Source organism: Oncorhynchus mykiss, chromosome 9 (genome assembly GCF_013265735.2).
Source record: "Oncorhynchus mykiss isolate Arlee chromosome 9, USDA_OmykA_1.1, whole genome shotgun sequence".
Taxonomy (NCBI): Eukaryota; Metazoa; Chordata; class Actinopteri; order Salmoniformes; family Salmonidae; genus Oncorhynchus; species Oncorhynchus mykiss.
Window position 1 is genome coordinate 59,928,357 of NC_048573.1, and position 24,252 is coordinate 59,952,608.

The 24,252-nt window shown below is 40.4% G+C and overlaps 1 protein-coding gene across 1 annotated transcript; it reads right to left on the reverse strand.

Annotated features, from left to right (window-relative positions):
• Positions 1-5,416: 5,416 nt before the first annotated feature.
• Positions 5,417-23,428, reverse strand: LOC110532556 (citrate synthase, mitochondrial). The gene is made up of 11 exons (XM_021616545.2): positions 23,251-23,428; positions 16,465-16,512; positions 16,034-16,141; positions 14,702-14,767; positions 13,800-13,931; positions 10,926-11,114; positions 10,003-10,205; positions 9,407-9,536; positions 9,138-9,239; positions 8,772-8,981; positions 5,417-8,478 (listed from the first exon to the last, which is right to left on the reverse strand). Exons 1-11 carry the CDS (start codon positions 23,305-23,307, stop codon positions 8,305-8,307), a joined length of 1,419 nt encoding a protein of 472 aa, XP_021472220.1. The 5' UTR covers positions 23,308-23,428; the 3' UTR covers positions 5,417-8,304.
• Between the last annotated feature and the right edge of the window lie 824 nt (positions 23,429-24,252).

Below are 24,252 nucleotides of genomic sequence, written 5' to 3' on the forward strand. Positions count from 1 at the left end.
CAGACCTTTAATCCCATTGACAACTTGTGGTCAATCCTCAAGAGGCGGGTGGACAAACAAAACCCCACAAATTCTGACAAACTCCAAGCATTGATTATGCAAGAATGGGCTGCCATCAGTCAGGATGTGGCCCAGAAGTTAATTGACAGTATGCCAGGGCGGATTGCTTGTCTTGAAAAAGAAGGGTCAAAAACTGCAAATATTGACTCTTTGCATCAACTTCATGTAATTGTCAATAAGCCGTTGACACTTATGAATTGCTTGTAATTTACTTCAGTATTCCATAGTAACATCTGACAAAAATATCTTAAGACACTGAAGCAGCAAACTGTAATATTTGTGTCATTTTCAAAACTTTTGACCACGACTGTATTGTGGTCACATAGAAATTTCCTTTCCTTTTTGTCCATTTAAAATAGCATCAAATTGATCAGAAATACAGTGTAGACATTGTTAATGTTGTAACTGACTATTGTAGCTGGACATCTAGGCAGAGTTGCAAAGAAAAAGATTAAGATGAGCAAAATAACAGACACTGGACAGAGGAACTCTGCCCAGAAGGCCAGCATCCCGGAGTTGCCTCTTCACTGTTGATGTTGAGACTGGTGTTTTGCGGTACTATTTAATGAAGCTGCCAGTTGAGGACTTGTTTCGGTTTCTCAAACTAGAAACTAATGTACTTGTCCTCTTGCTCAGTTGTGCACCGGGGCCTCCCACCCCTCTTTCTATTCTGGTTAGAGACAGTTTGCGCTGTTCTGTGAAGGGAGTAGTACACACCGTTGTACGAGATCTTCAGTTTCTTGACAATTTCTCAACTAGTCTAAAGAAGGCCAGTATTATTGCTTATTTAATCAGGACGACAGTTTTCAGCTGTGCTAACATATTTGCAAAAGTGTGCCATTGAAACACGGGAGTGATGGTTGCTGATAATGGGCCTCTAGATATTCCATAAAAAATCTGACAATAGTCATTTACAACATTAACAATGTCTACACCGTATTTCTGATCAATTTGATGTTATTTTAATGGACAAAAGTGTTTTCCTTTCAAAAACAAGGACATTTCTAAGTGACCTCAAACTTTTGAACGGTAATGTGTGTGTGTGTGTAATTTAATATATATATATGTGTGTATGTGTATACACACAGTTGAAGTCAGAAGTTTACATACCTTAGCCAAATACATTTAAACTCAGTTTTTCACAATTCCTGACATTTAATCCTAGTAAAAATTCCTTGTCTTGGGTCAGTTAGGATCACCACTTTATTTTAAGAATCTGAAATGTCAGAATAATAGTGGGGAGAATGATTTATTTCAGCTTTAATTTTTTTCATCACATTCCCAGTGAGTCAGAAGTTTACACGCACTCAATTAGTATTTGGTAGCATTGCCTTTAAAATTGTTTAATGTGGGTCAAACGTTTCAGGTAGCCTTCCACAAGCTCCCACAATAAGTTGGGTGAATTTTGGCCCATTCCTCCTGACATAGCCGGTGTAACTGAGTCAGGTTTGTAGGCCTCCTTGCTCGCACACGCTTTATCAGTTCTGCCCACAAATGTTCTATAGGATTGAGGTCAGGGCTTTGTGATGGCCACTCCAATTCCTTGACTTTGTTGTCCTTAAGCCATTTTGCCACAACTTTGGAATTGTGCTTGGGGGTCAATGTCCATTTGGAAGACCCATTTGCGAGCAAGCTTTAACTTCCTGACTGATGTCTTCGAGACGTTACTTCAATATATCTACATAATTTTCTATCCTCATGATGCCATCCATTTTGTGAAGTGCACCAGTCCCTCCTGCAGCAAAGCACCCCCACAACATGATGCTGCCACCCCTGTGCTTCACGGTTGGGATGGTGTTCTTTGGCTTGCAAGCCTCCCCCTTTTTCCTCCAAACATAACGATGGTCATTATGGACAAACAGTTCTATTTTTGATTTATCAAAGTAGATGTTCAGACTTGCCAAAACTATAGTTTGTTAACAAGAAATTTGTGGAGTGGTTGCAAAACGAGTTAACGACTGCAACCTCCGTGTATGTAAACTTCCGACTTCAAGTGTGTGCGCGCGCACACACACACACACGTATATATGTATATGTATAATATATATATATATATATATATATATATATATATATATCTCAACACACAGTACCCGTCAAAAGTTGACACACCTACTCATTTGCAGGTTATTCTTTATTTTTACTAATAGTAAAGACATCGCAATTATGAAATAACACATATGGAATCATGTAGTAACCAAAAGTGTTAAACAAATCCAAATATATTTTATATTTGAGATTCTTCAAAGTAGCCACCCTTTGCCTTGATGACAGCTTTGCACATTCTTGGCATTCTCTCAACCAGCTTCACCTGTAATGCTTTTTCAACAGTTTTGAAGGAGTTCCCACATATGGTTAGCACTTCTTGGCTCCTTCTCCTTCACTCTGCGTTCCAACTAATCCCAAACCATCTCAATTGGGTTGAGGTCGGTTGATTGTGGAGGCCAGGTCATCTGATGCAGCACTATCATTCTCCTTCTTGGTCAAATAGCCCTTACACAGCCTGCAGGTGTGTTGGGTCATTGTCCTGTTGAAAAACAAATGATAGTCCCACTAAGAGCAAACCAGAGGTGATGGCGTATCGTAGATCATCCATTCATCTACTCTGTGTCTCACAGACACAGCGGCTGGAACCAAAACTCTCACATTTGGACTCATCAGACCGAAGTACAGATCTCCTTCAGTCTAATGTCCAATGCGCGTGCTTCTTGGCCCAAGCAAGTCTCTCTTCTTATTATTGGTGTCCTGTTAGTAGTGGTTTCTTTGCAGAAATTTAACCATTTAGGCCTGATTCACGCAGTCTCCTCTGAACAGTTGTTGTTGAGATGTCTGTTTCCTGTGGCGGTCCTCATGAGAGCCAGTTTCATCATAACGCTTAATGGGTTTTATGACTGCACTTGAAAAAACTTTAAATTTTCCAGATTGACTGACCTTCATGTCTTAAAGTAATGGACTGTCGTTTCTCTTTGCTTATTTGAGCTGTTCTTGCCATAATATGGACTTGGTATTTTACCAAATAGGGCTATCTTTTGTATACCACCCCTACCTTGTCACAACAACTGATTGGCTCAAATGCATGAAAAAGGAAAGAAATTCCACATTTAAGTTTTTACAAGGCACACTTATTACTTGAACTGCATTCCAGATGACTATCCCATGAAGTTTGTTGAGAGAATGCAAAGCTGTCATCAATGCAAAGGGTGGCTACTTTGAAGAAACTCAAATAAAATATTTTGATTTGTTTAACACTGATTACTACATGATCCCATGTGTTATTTCATAGTGTTGAAGTCTTTAGTATTATTCTACAATGTAGAATAATATAAATAAATTAAGAAAAACCCTGGAATGTGTAGCTGTGTCAACTTTTGACTGGTACTGTTGAGATATATATAAAAATAGCTTTCCTTCACTTTTGTGTGTGCAGAGAGAATGTTGTTCAAGTGATTTATTTTTCTTGGAGAAAAAGTTTTAAATGTAGTCTGCGCCTTTTAAATGTTGAGCTTGTATGTAAATATGAAGAAAAGGAGCTTTGTCGATATGCTGTGAAAATTCTATAAAGTGTGTCAAGATGGCTGTGTCAAGACAAGCTACCTAGCGCGTTCATAAATTAGACAAGACAAAGTTATTTTATTGCAGTATATATGCATGAAAGATATGGCTACTTGTGTAGGATGTGTTCTTTTGAATTGTATTTGTTGGGTTTGCCTACGTTTTAATGGGAAAACATGCACATATTTTAGTTATTGTGTAATAAAGGACTAAGTCTAACAGATCATGTGTAATGTACTGGTATGCATTTGCCATTTTGCTATGATGGTGGAATTTACTCTAGGTCATGAAAGGTTAACATAGGAAGCTATTTTAAGTGTGTCTTTTAGTTTCAAGACTATTCATTTGTTCTCAAGCAAGACTCCCAAGACTTATAACCACTGTCGCAATACTTCAAAGCAACTTCCTTTTTGTATTTTTTTTTTATGTTCAAAAGCAACCAATAAGTTGCTAGTGGTCATCCAGTTTAACAGTATTGCACCTCTAGCCTTCCTAAGAACTGCTGTATTCATTGCTTTTCATTTTCCGTCGGGTGTTGATATAGGGCAATTGTATTTGTGTGCATGATGTGTGTATTGTAAATAAAGATGGAGATGGAATTGTGAATCATGTTACTGTATTCCTAATTAGCCTACTTTTTACTTATTCTGCCAATTAGATCTAAAGTGAGCAATAATGAACAAACGGGTGTTGAGACGCAGTGTATGAGCATATAGTGTTTGAGTTTGGCGTGCTGATCAAATTGGTTTTAACTTAGGTAAGTTGTTTTTAGTTTGTTCATTTACACTTCTTTAACCATGGTATCAGTTGGAGAACAAACACTACTTGTGCTCTACTTTTTTTCCCCAATTAGAATTTCAGCAAAATGTTACATTCTGTTTGACCATGAGCAGCTGGTCACTGCTCACTACAAAATCACACTTATCAATGCAATGGAATATTGGGAATGTGCATCCATACAATGTAGTCCAAATACATATTGCCATAACTCCTTATCGAGTCGTTTCCTTCGCAGTGTCAAGCACAGAAGCTGAAGAGGGAAGGAAAAAAAAAATTGATTCAAATTTTGTCACGTGCCGAATGAAACAGGTGAAGTGTGAGTGGTGGGGGGGGGGGGGGTTCCGCTATGTGTGGATGCTGCCTTTTCAAAGGGAAACCAGAGTAGGGTGGTGGTATCTGGGCCAGTTATTAATAACAGCAGAGAGATGGGTCCTTTAACCATCTGCCAGTTATTATTACACATATCTCCCATATACCACCATACCTATACAAATGAAATCACAACGTAAATGTAAAGACTACCACGTTGGGTAATACTGTACTTAAACTGATTGTAGGACATTAACTAAAGTTCACTAAACAAAGCCCCACTTCCTTGTGATTCAGCGGTCTAGCCATGTATACAGAAACACAAGGCCTGGTGCAGTGGGGGCTCATGCAACAGCGGCTGAGTGGTTGTTTCAGTGTGTAACATTATCCCCGGTCTGGTCTCATGACTGCAGTTCTCCAGAGCCAGAAACAAGAGAGCCAGAGGTGAGACTGCTGGGCTTATTTGACATAAGGTAAGCTGGCTGGTTGTGTATTTTTATCATGCACAAGGGTATTCTCATTCCTTAATTTCAAAACCTGGAAATGCCAGTCCAAATCTCATTATGTACAGTTCATCCAGGACATTGAGACAGGAAGACAAATCTGCCAGGACTAGATTACCAGCGACTTTGCAATGTTCCATTTGTTATTGAAATAACCTTGTCAGTTTTCAACCTCTTTTCACACCATGAATAAACATGAACATGACACCAAGTGTTAATAAAAACATTTATTGGTTTCCCATTTGTTCTAAGCGCCTTTCACCTATTTGACCCATCCCGTCTTCCCCTGGTTCCACACGTTCTTTAGAACCTCTATGATCAGAAATAACCACGCTCCACAAGACAAACCAAGAATGAACACAGAAAAACATCAAACCAAGAGGTGTAGAAATCTGAGGGGACTAACATCAGTGAAGTCTGACAGACATTGAATGAGTTGTTCCAGAAAGCAGTGGTAGAAGTGCAACAGCTGCTATATAGTATGTTGATAAACATAAGCACAGGAAAAGCTGCTATGTGCCTGCAACCAATATCTGCTGCCTGAGAGCAAGCTTGAAAACAGTCAAAGCAAACACCCCCTTAAACAGCAGAAAAGGCCCATATAAAACGGGCAATAGATTTATTTACAAGAATAACTTTCAAAACGACATGTAAAACAGAAAGATGTAATGAGCGAGGTTGGAGTCACACAGCTGTATGACTGAGGCAATACTTTTTGAAAATAGCTCATTCATTCAAGCTATACATAACTATATACAAAGTATACATTAAAACCACAAATTATTATCTTTATACATTAGAGGTTTATCATTCAACACCCAAAAAAGGACAAATCTAACAGAGGTTTTACTATTGCTAAGAACTAAGGATTCTAAACCAACAAGTGCTCATTTTGAAGTAGCAGCAGCTCGATCACTGAAGCGCTTTTCTGGGGCATTAGTAACATAACCCCAGGCCTTATTGTTTAAGTATAGTGTATGCTATATGACCATTATACTACAGCTAAGGGCTGTTCTTAGGCCCAACACAATGCCTATACAACAAACCACCAAGGTGCCTTATTACTATTAAAACTGGTTACCAACGTAATAATAGTAAAAACAAATGTTTTGTCATATGCGTGATATACCACGGCTGTCAGCCAATCAGCATTCATAGCTCGAACCACCCAGTTTATCAACAAAATTAAGACAGGACCTCAACAGATACATAGCCCCGACTGCACACTTATGTCCAAGCATGCATTCATGTACATACTAAAATCAGAAGACCTTGTCTTCCCAATCCTTCAAAAGATGACAAGTCTATGTTATTATTAAATCAGGCCTTTGGGTACTCCAAGCTTCAATTCAGAGCTCTATCATATACATCCTACACACACACACAAATCCCACATTACAAAAGATGCCCAGACAGAAATTGAAAGGAAAGAATATAAGACACGATTGAAAAACAAAAAGGTTATTTTGATCATAGAGGTGTGTTCAAGGTTGAATCCATTGAAGTCAGGGAATCAAGCCAGACGAATGAATGAATGAAATCTATATATATTCATTTTAAATAAAGGGGGCAGCACCTTTTCTTTCCTGATTTGCATCCTTCTTCAGCGAAATTGAACATCTTCCGTGGAAGTTAAATACTTTTACAGAGAAGGACCTTTCTTTACTGGAGTGTTCTTGGGAGTGAAATCAGAATGGTTAGTGACATTGGGGGAAATGTATAGATAAATGGGGTGAGGGTTTCAGGCAAAAAAATATATATGTTTCCCTGTTTTAGATTAGGCCAGGCTTTCCAGTCAATCAAAGCTTCAGCAACTAATACCAGCAGAATGTGACCGAAATTAAACTTAACTTGCTTCCTTATTAATTGTGCTTGCTTTTTGAAGGGGTTAATCTTGATGTCAAACTACCACAATTTAAATCTCAATTGATGACCATTTGTTATTTGTCTATAACTCCCCACATAATTCTATGTTTACGTAGCCTGGAAACCAAACGGATATGCTCCAATTGAAACAATAGTAAAACAGTATACGAGTTTGGATTTCATGCTACTTTTTATGCCCCTTCACATCTTCAATCTGTTGGTGGCCCTGTCCTCCCAGGCACATGGGGAAATCTGATGATGCTACAAGACCACATTAACCTACTGTGCTGTTATTGTCTTGAGTCAGGAACAGAGATAGGTGGGAGCTCTGTAGTAATGAGGTGGATTGACAGACTGGGCAACCCAGGCCTGGCCAGCATACGAGAGGCATGGGGTTAGCAAACACTGGACATAAATTAAACTAGCTGTAATCTCTAGGCAGGTGAATTGTATATACACTGAGTGTACGAAACATTAAGGACACATGCTCTTTCCATGACAGACTGACCAGGTGAAAGCTTTTATCCCTTATTGATTAACTTGTTGAATTCGCTTCAATCAATCAAGGTAGATGAAGGAGATGAGACAAGTTAAAGGATTTTTAAGCCTTGAGACAATTGATACATGGATTGTGAATGTGTGCCATTCATAGGGTGCATGGCCAAGACAAAAGATTAAATGCCTTTGAATGGGGTATGGTAGTAGGTACCCGGTGCACTGGTTTGAGTGTGTCAAGAACTGCAACACTGCCGGATTTTTCTCGCTCAACAGTTTCCTGTGTGTATCAAGAATGGTCCACAACCCAAAGGACATCCAGGCAACTTGACACAACTGTGGGAAGCATTGGAGTCAGCATGGGCCAGCATCCCTGTGGAATGCTTTCTACACCTTGTAGAGTCCATGCCCTGACAAATTGAGGCAGTTCTGAGGGCAATGGGGGGGGGGCAACTTAATATTAGGAAGGAGTTCTTGTTTTTTTACACTCAGTGTATGAGTATGTGTTTCGCATCTCTCTTTATCTTCCAAATGTGGAGGCATAGCGGGGATATATAATATAGGATATCTATGACTACCTAACCGTCTCACACCCAACAATGTAAATATCAAACGCCCTTTTTGGGGATTTTTGATTAATAATAATAAATTAAAAATGTGTACTGTCTCTTTGAATCTCTTTCATGGGGATGGGGGCGAGGTCAGCTTTTATTTGTTATTTCCTCCTTTCTCTCCCTCTTCAGCCTGACTTGTTGGCCCCCACCAGGGTCATGAGTCCGTCTGTGCTCATGGACTTGGGGCGTTCCAGGGGGAAGCCCAGGGCTCGGCTCCAGATCAGCTGGGCCAGCACTCCCAGGGCTCGGGACACGCCGAACAACACAGTGTAGTAGTTCATCTCCGTCATCCCATAATACTGTAGTGGAGAGAGGTCAGGGGGAAGGCCAGGGAGAGGTCAAATATGTTTTGTTACAGAGGGTCAACAAAAATGGAATGATTAAAGACTAAACTAAAACACACAGGTGCTGTGTTTTGTGATGCTTATAATTGAAGTATAATTGTAATGCTGACTAGTCAAAATACATTTAGAATGCACTTTCAAATTCAACTTCCATCGAAGTTTCAGAATGGATCTGCATTACATTGCAATACAAAACATTACAATAGGACATTGTTGAGCAGAATGCCTGAATAAAGAATATTGCTTACCTGCAGCAGCACTCCACTGTGGGCATCTACGTTGGGCCAGGGGTTCTTGGCCTTACCCTGCTCTAGCAGCACTGGGGGCACGATCTTGTAGAGCTGGTGCACCAGCTTGAACATGGGGTCATTGGGCAGGTGCTTAAAGGCAAACTCCTGCTGGCATTGGTACCTGGGGTCAGTCTTCCTCAGGACAGCATGCCCGTAGCCTGGCACCACCTACGGCAGAGAGAGAGGGTGTGAGGAGTAGGGTTGAAAACTTCCCCCAAATCTCATGTGTTCTTCAGAATCCCCGTTCCTGATTCCCAGAATCCTGGAGAACTAGGGACTTTTTGGTAAGATGCGTCGTAATAGTGAAGCCAGACGCACTCTTACCCTGCCAGACTTGAGTGTGTTCCAGATGTAATCCCTCATCTTCTCATCAGACACCTCCCCTCCCATCTCCTTCTGCAGGGCCGTCAGCCACACCAGTACCTCCTGTAGGGCACACAGAAAGACACTGTTATAACCTCAGCAAGTCTAAAACAGAAACTCTATAAAAGCACTGTTGTGCTAATGTTAAGGAAAAGCCAGTTATGCCAACATGACTATCAGTCTGTCCATCCATGTGACTGTGCAGAGCAAAGGACAGGATTGACACAGACCTGGTTGGCCAGCCCATGCAGAGGTCCAGCCAGCCCGTTCAGAGCAGCACTGAAGGAGAGGTAAGGGTCTGACAGAGCACTGCCCACCAGGTGACTTGTGTGGGCGCTGACGTTGCCTCCCTCATGGTCACTGAAACCAAAGGGTCACATTCATTTTAATGTATAGTGATTCATTACAAAATTGTACCTCACATTATTGATTACTACTAACAAACATTTATACAGAGCTATATTGAAATACAGACTTATCCCCCCCCAAAACTGTAGAATAATTCTAATGCAACATATAAACACTAGGGGGCAGAGAATTTTTATATTTGAGGGTTTCACAAATCTCAGAACTTAGTGGCAAAGGGGAAGGAACTACAGCCAAAAAAATAGACAAAATGGCAACCCCCCCTCCCCCCCAAAAGTAAAATAAATAAATGACTTATAATGGTTAATAATATGAATACCTGGGATTTATAAAGTGTTTTTCAATGACCCAAAGGCACTTAAACTGTAATTATGCTTAATATATAAATCCTTCAGGGCTGGTTTCAATGGAGATTCTTCAGTGGAGATTCTTAACCTGAAACTGGCCCATAGTAAAATACCTGTGGATGGTGAGGTAGAGCCTCATAAGTTCAGTGAACTCAGCAGAGTTGCTGTAGCCCAGCATGTTGGCGAAGTTAGCGGACCAGTCCTGGTTGGAGTCAATAGCGCCAATGCTGCTGCCCTCACGGTACAGGTTACGGTAGATCTTAGCAGCAACACATGGCAACTTGGCAATTAAGTCCATGGAGTCCTCATAGATGAACTGGAATAGAGTAGATTAACTGAATAGATGAACAGGAATGGAGTAGATTAACTGAATAGAGAAGGGTAGGTGGTTTAATCAACAGTCAGTAGACTGTCTTCCCACAGGATCTCACTGAAAGACATGATAAATCCCACACACGATTACCTCGGTAGGTATTTCCTGTTGATGTTTTGGTCTGTGAGTTTTTTCAAGTCTCTGTTGAACTCTGGGGCTGTAATTCCCTGCTCTGCACAAACAGTGTGGTTGTGTTTCTATTTACTTAAATTTAGTATCATCTTTAACCAGGAAGTCGAGGAAGAGATGAATATGCTCTTGTTCAAGGAAGACCTGGTGTGCGTGTTAAAATTCACATTTAAAAGAACAGACACTTGAAAGGTACTTTAAAATAAGTCAAGGTTTAGTGAAGACGACTCATTGAGCTGGCATCACACACTGGTTTAATGCCTTTTACCACACCTCTGCCTGTACTGCATTGTCGTGTGAGGAATGCAGACCTAGGTTCAAATCATATTTAAAATCTTTCAAATACTTTGAGCGTCGACTTTAGCCTGCCTGAAGCGCCAGATGTGCAAGGTTTACACCTTAATGGCTATTCTGTTTGTTCCATTTCACCAGGCACGCTCAATCAAACACAGAAAGTATTTTTAAAATGTCAAATACCATTTGAACCCAGGTCTGTGAAGAATACATGCTGAGATCTGTCTGTGTGTGACTTACCTCCCAGTACTTGGCCTTGTTGACGCCCTCGGAGTAGGCCCGGGCAAAGCTGCTCTCACTGTTCAGAGCTGTGATAGCGGCGCTGAACTGGGACATTGGGTGAAGGTTGGTAGGGAAGTTATCTAGCATGGTGACGACGTGGGAGGGGAGTGCTGCCCGCTTAGCCCATTCTTTGGACAACCAGCTCACCTGGAGAGATGCAAACATGATCGGTGAGTACAAGTAGGGCCTATAAAAAAATTGAGCCAGGAAATGTTCTTCAATCCCAAACATTATAAATCCCCATCACTTTGCAATGGTTGTAGAACTTCAATGCCTTACTCCTAAACCATAAAGAGTAGGTGTGTCCAAACCTTTAACTGGTACCATAAAACCTGTAATATAGGAATTTCCTCCAGCTGAGCCATATTAGGGTGGAATTAGACCTCATCTCGTGGTGGCTTCAAGAAAGAGCTGCAGCAAACACCAAATACCAAGGATGTGTGTTGGAGTTGAGTTGTTGCAGTAATACCCACAATTTGTGGCCCAAAAACGAGAAGCTAGCTTTGTAGTGGGAACAGTTTGTCCAGTTGGAGCGAGTGGATTGGATGAAGGGAACCACGGGAACGTCTACTGTATGCAGTGCTCATTTCACCACGGACGACTTTGATAGCTATAACCAGTGGAAGGCAGGATTCGGAATGAGTGACTGAAACTAGCTGCTGTGCCGAGCGTGAATGTTAAGCCAGCAACCTCTGTTCCCTACCGGTACATCACGAGAGTCAGCAGTAATGAGAAACCGGGTAAATTCAATGTGGATTTACCTCCCTATATCGCTATTGGATTAGCGGACTCCCTCAGGCTGGTGAAAAGGCCTTTTCCTCGGCTCTTCTTTGGTCGTTAACTCAGCCTCCACGCTCTACTTTATACAGTGGGGCAAAAAAGTATTTAGTCAGCCACCAATAGTGCAAGTTCTCCCACTTATAAAGATGAGGCCTGTAATTTTCAACATAGGTACACTTCAACTATGACAGACAAAATGAGAAGAAAAAAAATCCAGAAAAATCACATTGTAGGATTTTTAATGAATTTATTTGCAAATTATGGTGGAAAATAAGTATTTGGTCACCTACAAACAAAAAATATTTCTGGCTCTCACAGACCTGTAACTTCTTCTTTAAGAGGCTCCTCTGTCCTCCACTCGTTACCTGTATTAATGGCACCTGTTTGAACTTGTTATCAGTATAAAATACACCTGTCCACAACCTCAAACAGTCACACTCCAAACTCCACTATGGCCAAGACCAAAGAGCTGTCAAAGGACACCAGAAACAAAACTGTAGACCTGAACCAGGCTGGGAAGACTGAATCTGCAATAGGTAAGCAGCTTGGTTTGAAGAAATCAACTGTGGGAGCAATTATTAGGAAATGGAAGACACACAAGACCACTGATAATCTCCCTCGATCTGGGGCTCCACGACAAAGAATGCTGAGTTGCATCCAAAGAACACCATACCTACTGTGAAGCATGGGGGTGGAAACATCATGCTTTGGGGCTGTTTTTCTGCAAAGGGACCAGGACAACTGATCCATGTAAAGGAAAGAATGAATGGGGCCATGTATCGTGAGATTGAGTGAAAACCTCCTTCCATCAGCAAGGGCATTGAAGATCAAATGTGGCTGGGTCTTTCAGCATGACAATGATCCCAAACACACTGCCCGGGCAACGAAGGAGTGGCTTCGTAAGAAGCATTTCAAGGTCCTGGAGTGGCCTAGCCAGTTTCCAGATCTCAACCCCATAGAAAATCTTTGGAGGGAGTTGAAAGTCCGTGTTGCCCAGCAACAGCCCCAAAACATCACTGCTCTAGAGGAGATCTGCATGGAGGAATGGGCCAAAATACCAGCAACAGTGTGTGAAAACCTTGTGAAGACTTACAGAAAATGTTTGACCTCTGTCATAACCAACAAAGGGTATATAACAAAGTATTGAGATAAACTTTTGTTATTGACCAAATACTTATTTTCCACCATCATTTGCAAATAAATTAATAAAAAAATCCTACAATGTGATTGTGTACCTATGATTAAAATTACAGGCCTCATCTTTATAAGTGGGAGAACTTGCACAATTGGTGGCTGACTAAATACTTTTTTGCCCCACTGTATCTGTTAGATTTATATATATTTTTCCTGCTTGTGCTAGAATAGTTGGTGTTGTTCTCTGGCTTACCACTTAGCTATGTTGACCGTGGTGGTTGTCCAACTAGACTAGTTAGCTGGCTAAGCTAGCAAGCAGGCTAAATAAGTAACCTTAGCTTGCTGGCTAAGAGAACTGCATATACGGCAACATTATTTGATAATTGTTTAGATGGTGTTATATTTGTTCAAAACTTTGGTTTAATTTAAATGTTTCTGTTAGCTAGGTGTTGATCGCAACTGGCTGACTCATGCAGTGCTAACCTAAAGTTAGCAGGCTAGCATCTTTGCAAGCTGATTTCTATCAATAAATTCATACATTAATTTGGTTTGAAGTTTTTTTTATTGAAACCAGTAGTTATGAAGGTGCAAATGATTTTATTTAATTTGAAGTTATACATTAAGTTATTTCTGTTGAAGTTTACATTATAGGGAATAGGCTGACTGGCTGGGTCCTCCATAAAAAAGTCACAACCCGCAAAAAACACTTTCCCGGCATGACTTTAGCATTCTGATCGGTTTTATGTAATAACTTAAAAAATAAAAGTGAGGTCTAACATTGTATTAGAACTTTACATGCGTATACTAATGCAAATCCATGTTACATGTGGTTATGTTTATGCTACCCTTTAACTTCCTTTCCACTTGACCAGACTAAATCTTTACATTGAGTTTAAATTAGCCCTAGCCCCATCTCACCTGTTCCTCTGTGGGGACCTGTCCTGTGACCAGCAGCCAAAAGAGGCCCTCAGGCAATGGCTCCTGACCTCCTGGAGCCTTGGGCAACAGCTGCTGACACTCTGGAATGCTGTAGCCACGGAAGCGGATGCCCTAAAGACAAATTTGACACAATTTAGATAGTGCCTTGAGAAAGTACTGACACCCCTTGACTTTTTCCAAAGTTTGTTGTCTTACAGCCTGAATTTAAAATGGATTAAATGTAGATGTTTTGTCACTGGCCTACACACACAATATATATAAAAGAGGAAATATGTTTTCGAAATTTACACAAAATCATTTAATAAAGAAAAACCAAAATGTTATAAGTATTCAACCCGTTTGTTATGGCAAGCCTAAATAAGTTCAGGAGTAAAAAGAATGTTTGTTTTTTTAAATGTGCTTAACAAGTCACATAATAAGTTGCATGGACTCACTATGTGCAATAATTGTAATTGAATAATTTTTTAAATAATAAAAAATGGGCAAATGGTGTACAATTCAGGTGTGGAAAGCTCTTAGAGACTTACCCAGAAAGACTGTAGTCACTGCCAAAGGTGCTTCTACAAAGTATTGACTCGAGTGTGAATACTTATTTCTGTATTTCATTTTCAATAAAATGTGCAAAAATGTCTAAAAACATGTTTTCACCTTGTCATTAAGGGGTATTGTGTGTAGATGGGTGAGAATAATTGTTTTCATCAATTTTGAATTCAGGCTGTAACACAAAATGTGGAATAAGTCAAGGAGATACATTCTGAAGGCACTGTATGTAACCATATGGCTTATCTACGAGGGCCAAGAGTGCTCAGCTTGACACATCAATTATTCTGTGGGTGATACTGTTTAGTGGACTATTTGTGTTGTGATGGCAGGAAACCCACCTCATCAGGATCCAGCACTGAGGTCTCATACACCAGACCCTTCATGCCCCTCATCCCACCATAGACCTATGAAACAGAAATTACATTCTGTACAGAAAGCTCAATATAGGCTAGACTATTTCTTTCTGATCAAAGTCCAGAAATAAGTGTCTCAATTCAAAATGTGTAAAGATGACCCTGATCTTAATTTATCTACATTCTTCATAGTCATAAAAGGGTGAAGATGTCATGTGAATGATAAACGTGTGGATGACGTTCACTGTAAGAGCTGAGGTGTGTGTAACCCTGGAGTGAGTCTGCTGTGATTTCTGGTGTGGGAGGCAAGAGCTGTGACTCAGCTTTATATTTTAGTTATTTTTTGTTGCATTAGTCCGGTGTTGGTACAGTCTCAAAATGTTTTGAATATCAGCAATCAAGTTTTCAAGAAGCAAAGTGTCATCGGACACATGTGGCTGTGCTTAGCTGGCAGGGAACAGGCTGAGTGGTGGTACATTACATGACCGCTAGTATGCTAAAAGGGGGATAGATGAGGGGCAACATCAGACCCAATCACGTAGCAGCCGGTTTATAATACAGTAATGTGAATCCATTTCTACATATTGATAAACTAAAGACCCTCACCACACATCATTTTGTTAATGGAATTTTGAAAATGATTTTACCATTGCTTTTCTGATCTTTGTGGTGTGTTGGTTCATTTCTTTACTATCAAATGAGGAGACAACCTTATCACACAAGTCAGAGTTATACTTAAACTAAATCTTTAAACCACTTAATAATGGAGCATGATGGCTGGTCGACAAATCACCCTCAGATGATTCGTTGAGAGCCCAGAGACAAAAGTACAAAGGTATTTTATAGCCAAGATAGACCCCTTTCAACCTACATGACGAACAGATGTATTGAATGGGTCACAAGGTTAAGATTTGTATAAAAGATACTTATAATTCACAGCAGACAGTATCTGCTGTAAAAACAGTTTTCATTGTGTGGAGACCAGTGTCTGGCCCCCTAACTCCATACTGGAGCCATGTTTCTGTTCTATACTTTACCAGTGAGACATTAACTCATGCTCTGGAATGCAGTATCCCCATCATAAATCTCCTGTCAGTTATCTCCCAGAGGCTCATCCTCAGTAGAACACACAGACGAGCGTTCTAACAACCCCTTATTCTATTGCATAAACAACCATGATGCAATAAAAGTATTATAACATAATCTTGCAATTTTTCTCTCAAAGTGGTTTATTTCTACATTAAAAGCCTTTGATTCTCTTATATGGTTTTTACCAACATTATGTTCTGAGATAATGAATATGGCTCAATTACTTACCATATCAACAGTGATCGATCCAATGTTGGTTTTACCATACTGCTGTTTGAAGCTCTTGATCCTACTTTGCTCTTTTGGGATGAGGTCTGATAGAACATCCTTTAAATTCTGCAAAAACACAGACATGTCTCTGAAAGCTCAGTCAAAATAAAATTAGTTGAAAACCAGCCTATTAAAAAAAAAAGGTCAACTACAGAGAAACTAGTGAAAACTGTGATAACACTGCCAAGTCTGTGTTAGTTAAACAACCATTATATCCAAAACATAACTTTATAAGCCTAAGTTTTTCAACCTATCAGCATGGTCCATAATGGCAAAGAGAACAAAGGAAATATCGTCAATCCCTATTAATATCATTCTTCACCAACAATTACGTTAATAATGAGCAAATTGACAATGAGTGGCCTTGAAGAGGTGGTCAGAGTACTTACTGTTGATGAGCTGGCATGTCTGGATGCCACAATGACACATGAGGCATTCTGCAGAGAGGAAAATGCAAGCATCAGAAAACATGAGCCTGTGGGATGGTCTGTGGTCAAAACAGAGACTTGGTTAGCACTGAGTGTAAAGGAGGTATTAGAGAAGCTTCAAATTAGCTGCGTAGCACAACTGCACTCTGATTTCCAATACCTGCAGCTAGACTACTAGAAGTAGGCCTAATTTAATCATTGAGCTGATAGTACCATGAAATCCTGATTTCTCGCCGCTTCTCAGTTAGCCTAAATATCCAACCCCATAGACTCAACATCCACGACAGAGTGGGAAGATCGGGTAATTGGTTCTGTATAGATAACTGCTATCTGGTCCGGCAATCCGCAATGTCTGCCTTGACTGCAGATAACAGCGGAGACCATTATACTGTTGTCAGAGGTAAATGGGAGCAGCTGGTATAATGCTGAAAGAAAATGAACCTAGAGGGTTTATAGCAAAAAGCTAACAATATTTCTCAATTTCAATTAACCATAATGCATTTGTTTCTCCAGCTATGGCAGATGACCCTAAGGACTTGGTCACTAGAACTAGGAGATTGAGTCGGATTAACAGGAATGTTCTTGAGTAAATAAATAAAAATACAAAAATCAGCCCAGGCAGGATGAAAGTTCTTGACTGGATGCCAGTAATCTTGTAGCTTAGCAGGTGATTACTATCAGTAGTCTGAAACCAGACCAGAGAGGAAGAGGCAAAGCAAGAGGTTTCTATGGGTTTGTTTTTTATTTAAGTTTGTCACCTGCCTTCCTGCCTTTGGGACAACGGCTCCCATTGTTAGGGCAAAGACATGAGCATCTCGTCATTATATACAGATCTCTGACCAGACTCAGTCAGATTGTCAAAGTCAATGGAAGGGGGATGGAGCCAGGGGGTCAACGCAAGGGACATCTGGCTACAAGATTCCCAAAAAATACACCACTTCAATACAGCCACAACCGGAAGTGACTTTTTCATAGTAGGTTAGGATAATTAAATTTGGCAGATTAGGAAAAGTAGGTTAACTCTTTTGGGGTAGGGGGCAGCATTTTCACTTTTGGATGAATAGCGTGCCCAGAGTGAACTGCCTCCTACTCTGTCCCAGATGCTAATATATGCATATTATTATGAGTATTGGATAGAAAACACTGAAGTTTCTAAAACTGTTTGAATGACATCTGAGTATAACAGAACTCATATGGCAGGCAAAAACCTGAGAAAAATCCAACCAGGAAGTGGGATATCTGAGGTTTGTAGTTTTTCAAAGCTTGGCCTACCGAATACACAGTGGGATATGGATAAAGTTGCACTTCCTACGGCTTCCACTAATGTCAGCCATCTTTAGAAACTTGAATGAGGATTCTACTATAAAGGAGGGGCTCATGAGACCTCTTTGAGTCAGTGGTCTGGCAGAGTGTCTCAGGCTCATGACGCGCGCTCCCGACAGAGTTAGCTCTGGTTCCATTGCTTTTCTTCAGACATAGGAATTCTCCGGTTGGAACATTGATGTTTTATGTTAAAAACATCCCAAACATAAGTCAAACGATGTATGGAGGAATCTGTTTCTACGACCTGTAATGGAACTTTGAGTTGTCTGGACGAAGCGCCTGCGCCTCATGAAGATGGATTACTGGGCTGAACACGCTAACAACAAGTGGCTATTTGGAGAGAAATGATGGACTTTATGGAACAAATCAGTCATTTGTCGTCGAACTGGGATTCCTGGGAGTGCCTTCTGATGAAGATCAAAGGTAAGTGAATATTTATGGTGTAATTTCAAACTTCTGTTGACTCCAAAATGGCGGACATTCCTCTGGCTGTTTTGGGTTCTGAGCACCTTTCTCAGATTATGCTTTTTCCGTAAAGTAAAAAAAAAAATCTGACACAGCGGTTGCATTAAGGAGCAGTCTATCTTTTAATTCTGTGAATAACAGTTGTATCTTTTATCAATGTTTATTATGAGTATTTCTGCAAAATCACCGGATGTTTTCGAATCAAACATTACTGCACGTAACGCGCCAATGTAAACTGAGATTTTTGGATATAAATATGCACTTTATCGAACATATGTATTGTGTAACACTGTATTGTGTAACATGAGGTCCTATGAGTGTCATCTAATGATGATCAAAGGTTGGTGATTAATTTTATATATATATATATATATATATATTTCTGCTTTTTGTGACTCCTCTCTTTGGCTGGGAAAATGGCTTTGTGTTTTTTACTTGGCTATGACCTATCATAATCATATGTTGTGCTTTCGCTGTAAAGAATATTTGAAATCGGACACGATGGGTAGATTAACAAGATGTTTATCTTTCATTTGCTGTATTGGACTTGTTAATGTGTGAAAGTTACATATTTCTAAAATATGTTGTCGATGGGTTCCGCTAGCGGAACGTCTGCCCTAGAAAGGTTAAGGTTAGCAAAAAGGGTTGGGAAAAGTTTTAGGTTTAGCAAAAACCTGGGACGAAAAGTAACTTCCGGGCATAGCATGTGTTTTTAGGGAGTCCCATCTGGCTACGTTCCCACTGGGTGGAACTCTACTTCAGGTGTGGGTAGCCTACCTTCCCATAGCAGCTATAATCCAACGTTAAAACAGTGATCAATCATTAGATTTTTAATGGAAGGCCAGCATCCCGAAGTCACCTATTCACTATTGACGTTGAGACTGCTGTTTTGCATGTACCATTTAATTAAGCTGCCAATTGAGGACTTGTTTCTGTTTCTCAAACTAGACACTAATGTACTTGTCCTCAGTTGTGCACCGGGGCCTCACACTCCAATTTCTATTCTGGTTAGAGACAGTTTGTGCTGGTCTGTGAAGGGAGTAGTACACAGCGTTGTACGAGATCTTCAGTTTCTTGGCAATTTCTTGCATGGAATAGCCTTCATTTCCCAGAACATGAATAGACTGACGAGTTTCAGAAGAAAGTTTTTTGTTTCTGGCCATTTTGAGCCTGTAATCTAACCCACAAATGTTGATGCTCCAGATACTCAACTAGTCTAAAGAAGGCCAGTTGTATTGCTTATTTAATCAGGACGACAGTTTTCAGCTGTGCTAACATATTTGCAAAAGGGTTTTAATAGTAATTTACTACATTAACAATATCCACACTATTTCTGATCCATTTGATGTTATTTGAATGGACAAAAAAATCACAAAAAAAAAAAAGATTCGAAAGATCGAATCCCCGAGCTGACGAAGTAAAAATCTGTCATTCTGCCCCTGAGCAAGGTAGTTAACCCACTGCTCCCCAGGTGCCGAACACGCGGATGTCGATTAAACCTGTTACGGCTAGACGTTCCGGAACATCCGGTGAAATTGAATTTGAAATATTTAACTTTCATAAAATCACAAGTGCAATACACCAAAATAAAGCTTAACTTCTTGTTAATCCAGCCTCCGTGTCAGATTTCAAAATGGCTTTACGGCAAAAGCAAACCATGCGATTATCTAAGGACAGCGCCTCATCATACAAATGCATAACAAATCATTTTCAACCTGGGAGGTGCGACACGAAAGTCAGAAATAACAATATAATTCATGCCTTACCTTTGAAGATCTTCTGTTGGCACTCCAAAATGTCCCATAAACATCACAAATGGTCCTTTTGTTCGATAAATTCCTTCGTTATATCCCAAAATGTTAATTTATTTGTCGCGTTTGATTCAGAAATACACCAGTTCCAACTCACCCAACATCACCTAATAAGTTACCTGTACACTTGGTCCAAACAACTTTCCTAATCCAACTTTAGGTATCCCCCTTTCCATTACCATTAATTCCTAGAAAAGCTAAATATACACTAACTGTACACTATTTTTTATCGGTTTTATCACATTTGCAGCCGATAGTATTTTTCAGTTACAACACTTTTCTGGCATCCTCCTTCCGATACACAGTTGTTCATAGATGCTAGATTGCCATGTTACAGCGTTTCTAATTGGCTATATGGCCGTGTGTGAATCCTAACGCTATAAAAAGGTGTATTAATTTAACCTTTTATTTTATGAAAAATAATTATAGATTGTACAGTACAGAAGCAAACTTCCAAAAGGTTACCAAAACCGTATCGCAAGCAAGGATTATAACGTGTCGACAAAGTGCTGGGACTATTGTACACAGTTCCACAATGTCATCAATGCTTCAACTGAGAATCAAAGTTAACAGTCCCTCAAATAAGAAGTCACAAGTTAACGTGATTTGTCAGCTATCTGGGCCATAGAAATAGAATGATCTGAGCAGGAGGGTAATTGGGTGAAGGCAGTACTGTAGGTTACAATCTAGTTACAGCCAGTGTTCCAAGGACACTCAGTCTTACACCTGACCAGGGAGGTAGTTGCTTGGAAACCCAATGGGCAGAAATGACCTTTTGAATCAGGAAAGTTTCCTCACAACTTCCAGAATGTCAAATAAAATTAGATTTGAACGTACTTTACCAGTTGTCCTTGCAGTTGGTCCTTTTGGCGGTAGGAGACAATATATCCACAGGAAAGTATAATTACATCAACTTTTGAAAGTGCTGGTAGTGCTCAGACTTCTATCACCTGAAGCATATGCACGAGCCTCGTGTCTACTTGCCAAGCTCCTGCACGTGTTTACATGGTTCTGTACATGCTTCAGGTGATAGAAACCTGAGCACACTACCAGCTTTGAAAAGTTAATGTAATTCATATTTCTTGTGGATATTGCTTCACATTCCTACCGCCAAAAGGACCAACTGCACAGACAACCGGTAAAGTTTGTTAGAATATAATTGTATTCAACATTCTGGCTTGTAGAGGTCGTGAAAGGAAACTTTCCTGATTCAAAACACTCATTTTTGCCCGACATAGAATTCAATGCAATTTAACGTTGGGTTTCCAGGCAAGAGGTAGCAGTGGCACCCAGGAATCAACAGACCTCTGTGGAATGCATGAAATCAAGACAGAATTCAAATCAGTGTGTGTTATTGAAACTTCAGTGTTGCACATGCATATACCTATTACATAATTGGATAGTTAACTGGCTAGGTATACTGAATAAAGATCAACACAATATGCAACAACTTCAAATATTTTACTGAGTTACAGTTCATAAGGAAATCAGTCCATTAAAAATAAGTTAGGCTCTGATCAATGATTTCACATGACCGGGAATACAGATGGTCACAGATACCTTCAAAAAAAGTAGGGGCATGAATCAGAAAAACAGTCAGTATCCGGTGTGAACACCATTTGCCTCATGCAACAACACGACATCTCCTTCGCATAGAGTTGACCAGGCTGTTGATTGTGGCCTGTGGAATGTTGTCCCACTCCTCTTCAAGGGCTGTGCTAAGTTGCTGGATATTGGCGGGAACTGGAACACGCTATCGACACATCGATTAAGAGCATCCCAAACATGCTCAATGAGTGACATGTCTGGTGAGTATGCAGGCCATTTTCAGCTTCCAGGAATTGTGTACAGATCCTTGCGACATGGGGCCGTGCATTATCATGCAGAAATATGAGTTGATGGTGGCGGATGAATGGCATGACAATAGCCCTCAGTATCTCTTCACAGTATCTCTGTGCTTTCAAATGGCCATAGATAAAAATGCAATTGTGTTCATTGGCAGTAACTTATGCCTGCCCATTCACAACGTTGACATCAGCAAACTGTTTGCACATAACATGCACATTGTCTGCGGTTGAGGACAGTTGGACGTATTGCAGAATTTTTTAAAACGACATTGGAGGCGGCTTATGGTAGAGAAATTAACATTCAATTTTCCAGTAACAGCTCTGGTGGACATTCCTGCAGTCAGCATGCCAATTGCACACTCCCTCAACTTAGCATTGTGTGACAAAAACACCTTTTAAAGTGGTCTTTTATTGCCCCCAACAAGATGCACCCGTGTAATGATCCTGCTGTTTAATCAAGTTCTTGATATGCCACACCTGTCAGCTGGATGGATTATCTTGGCAAAGGAGAAATTCTCACTAACAGGGATGTAACTACATTTTTTTAATAAAATAAGTGTCCACAAAATTTGAGAGAAAAGCTTCGTGCATATGGAACATTTATGGGATCTTTTATTTAAACTCATGAAACACAGGACCAACACTTTACAAGTTGCGTTTATATATTTTTTTCAGTGTAGATTGCGACATAAATGGAGACTTGGCAACAATACAGCACCCGGAAATGAACAAACCTAGATAGCCAATACAACAGAAACTAACGTTAATAGTTAGGACATGTACTTATGAATGGAAATGTTAGCACTGAAGGTCAAATGAGGGGAAGTGGAGGAGCAGGTTAGCTAGCCAGCCAATTAACTTGCCACTGCTGACAGTAGGTAGCTAATAAGACTATGCATTATTTTGGATTATCTAAACAAGCAGTTTAAAATAACTTCCATGTGAGAGGAGGGATAGCTAACTAACGTTAGCTGTCAAACGTCAACCTCCTGCACAATCAATCTCCTGTTAACGTTATCCGTCACTGTCAACTGGCTAGCTCGCAGCTAACCTAAAAAACGTCGAGAAACAGTAGTGCCAACGCATTTAAAAGATAAAGGACCGTCGTTGGTAAGCTTCAAAACAGTCTGGCGATGTGTAGCCACTAGCATACATGAATGCGCTTGACTACAACCGACATTTTTCCTGGAGAGCGAGCAAGCCGGCTAGCTAGTTGTTGAAGTTTACTTGATAGTTTCTAGCAAATTAACGTTTGCACTGACGCCCACTTTATTTCGAAGAGGCTCCTTGCCTCGGCTTACCTTTGACTGAAGGAGTCTTGGCGCTAGCCTGCTGATACTGGTAGCCAGAAAGGACATGATGTCTGTGGGAAAATATATTTATTCTGAAAGACAGTGCCCAGAGAAGCTAGTTGAAGGTGCCCCTACAGAAAAAGCACGACTGAAGGTTGAAGAGGGATACGGGCCCGCAAGTAGGCGTATCGTTGATTGGATGGTGGTTGCAGGAAAATGTAACCTCATTGGCCAGTTGAGCCTCGTGTGTCTCTATCAATCGAAACGATTGGCTAAGGCAAACGGAAGACTGGGATGGAACTCATTTCCGTTTCATTCTGTCACACAATTTAAATGAATTGTTTCTGGACATGACCATACAAATTACAAGTGTAGATCGGAAATAATTTGATAAATATCAGCAATATTTTACTTGTGATACTTAGTATATTTTAGCGATTACATTTAGTTTTGATCCTTAACTATATTTAAATCCCAAATACTTTTAGTGAAGTAGTATTTTACTGGCTGACTTGGTTGGCCCTGTCCGGGGGTATCGTCAGACGGGGCCACAGTGTCTTCCGACCCCTCCTGTCTCAGCCTCCAGTATTTGTGCTGCAATAGTTCATGTGTCGGGGGCTACGGTTAGTCTGTTATATCTGGAGTATTTCTCCTGTCTTATACGGTGTCCTGTGTGAATTTAAGTATGCTCCCTCTAATTCTCTCTCCCGCTCCCTCCCGGAGGACCTGAGCCCTGGGACCATGCCTCAGGACAACCTGTCCTGATGATTCCTTGCTGTCCCCAGTCTACCTAGTTGTGCTGCTGCACCAGTTTCAACTGTTATGCCTGCGGCGATGGAACCCTGACCTGTTCACCGGACGTGCTACCTTGTCCCGGACCTGCTGTTTTTCGACTCTCTCTAACGCACCTGCTATCTCTAACTCTGAATGCTTGGCTATGAAAAGCCAACTGACATTTACTCCTTAGGTGCTGACCTGTTGCACCCTCTACAACCACTGTGATTAATATTA

What these genes read in the sequence shown, in the direction of transcription:
- LOC110532556 (XM_021616545.2), bottom strand. Translation starts at nt 23,307, where the DNA reads ATGTCCTTTCTGGCTACCAGTATCAGCAGGCTAGCGCCAAGACTCCTT. An exon ending in GACATGCCAGCTCATCAACA is followed by an intron (nt 16,142 to 16,464) that starts GTAAGTACTCTG and finishes GTGTTTTTGCAG; the next exon opens with AATTTAAAGGATGTTCTATC. An exon ending in ACAAGGCCAAGTACTGGGAG is followed by an intron (nt 10,206 to 10,925) that starts GTAAGTCACACA and finishes ACTCTATTCCAG; the next exon opens with TTCATCTATGAGGACTCCAT.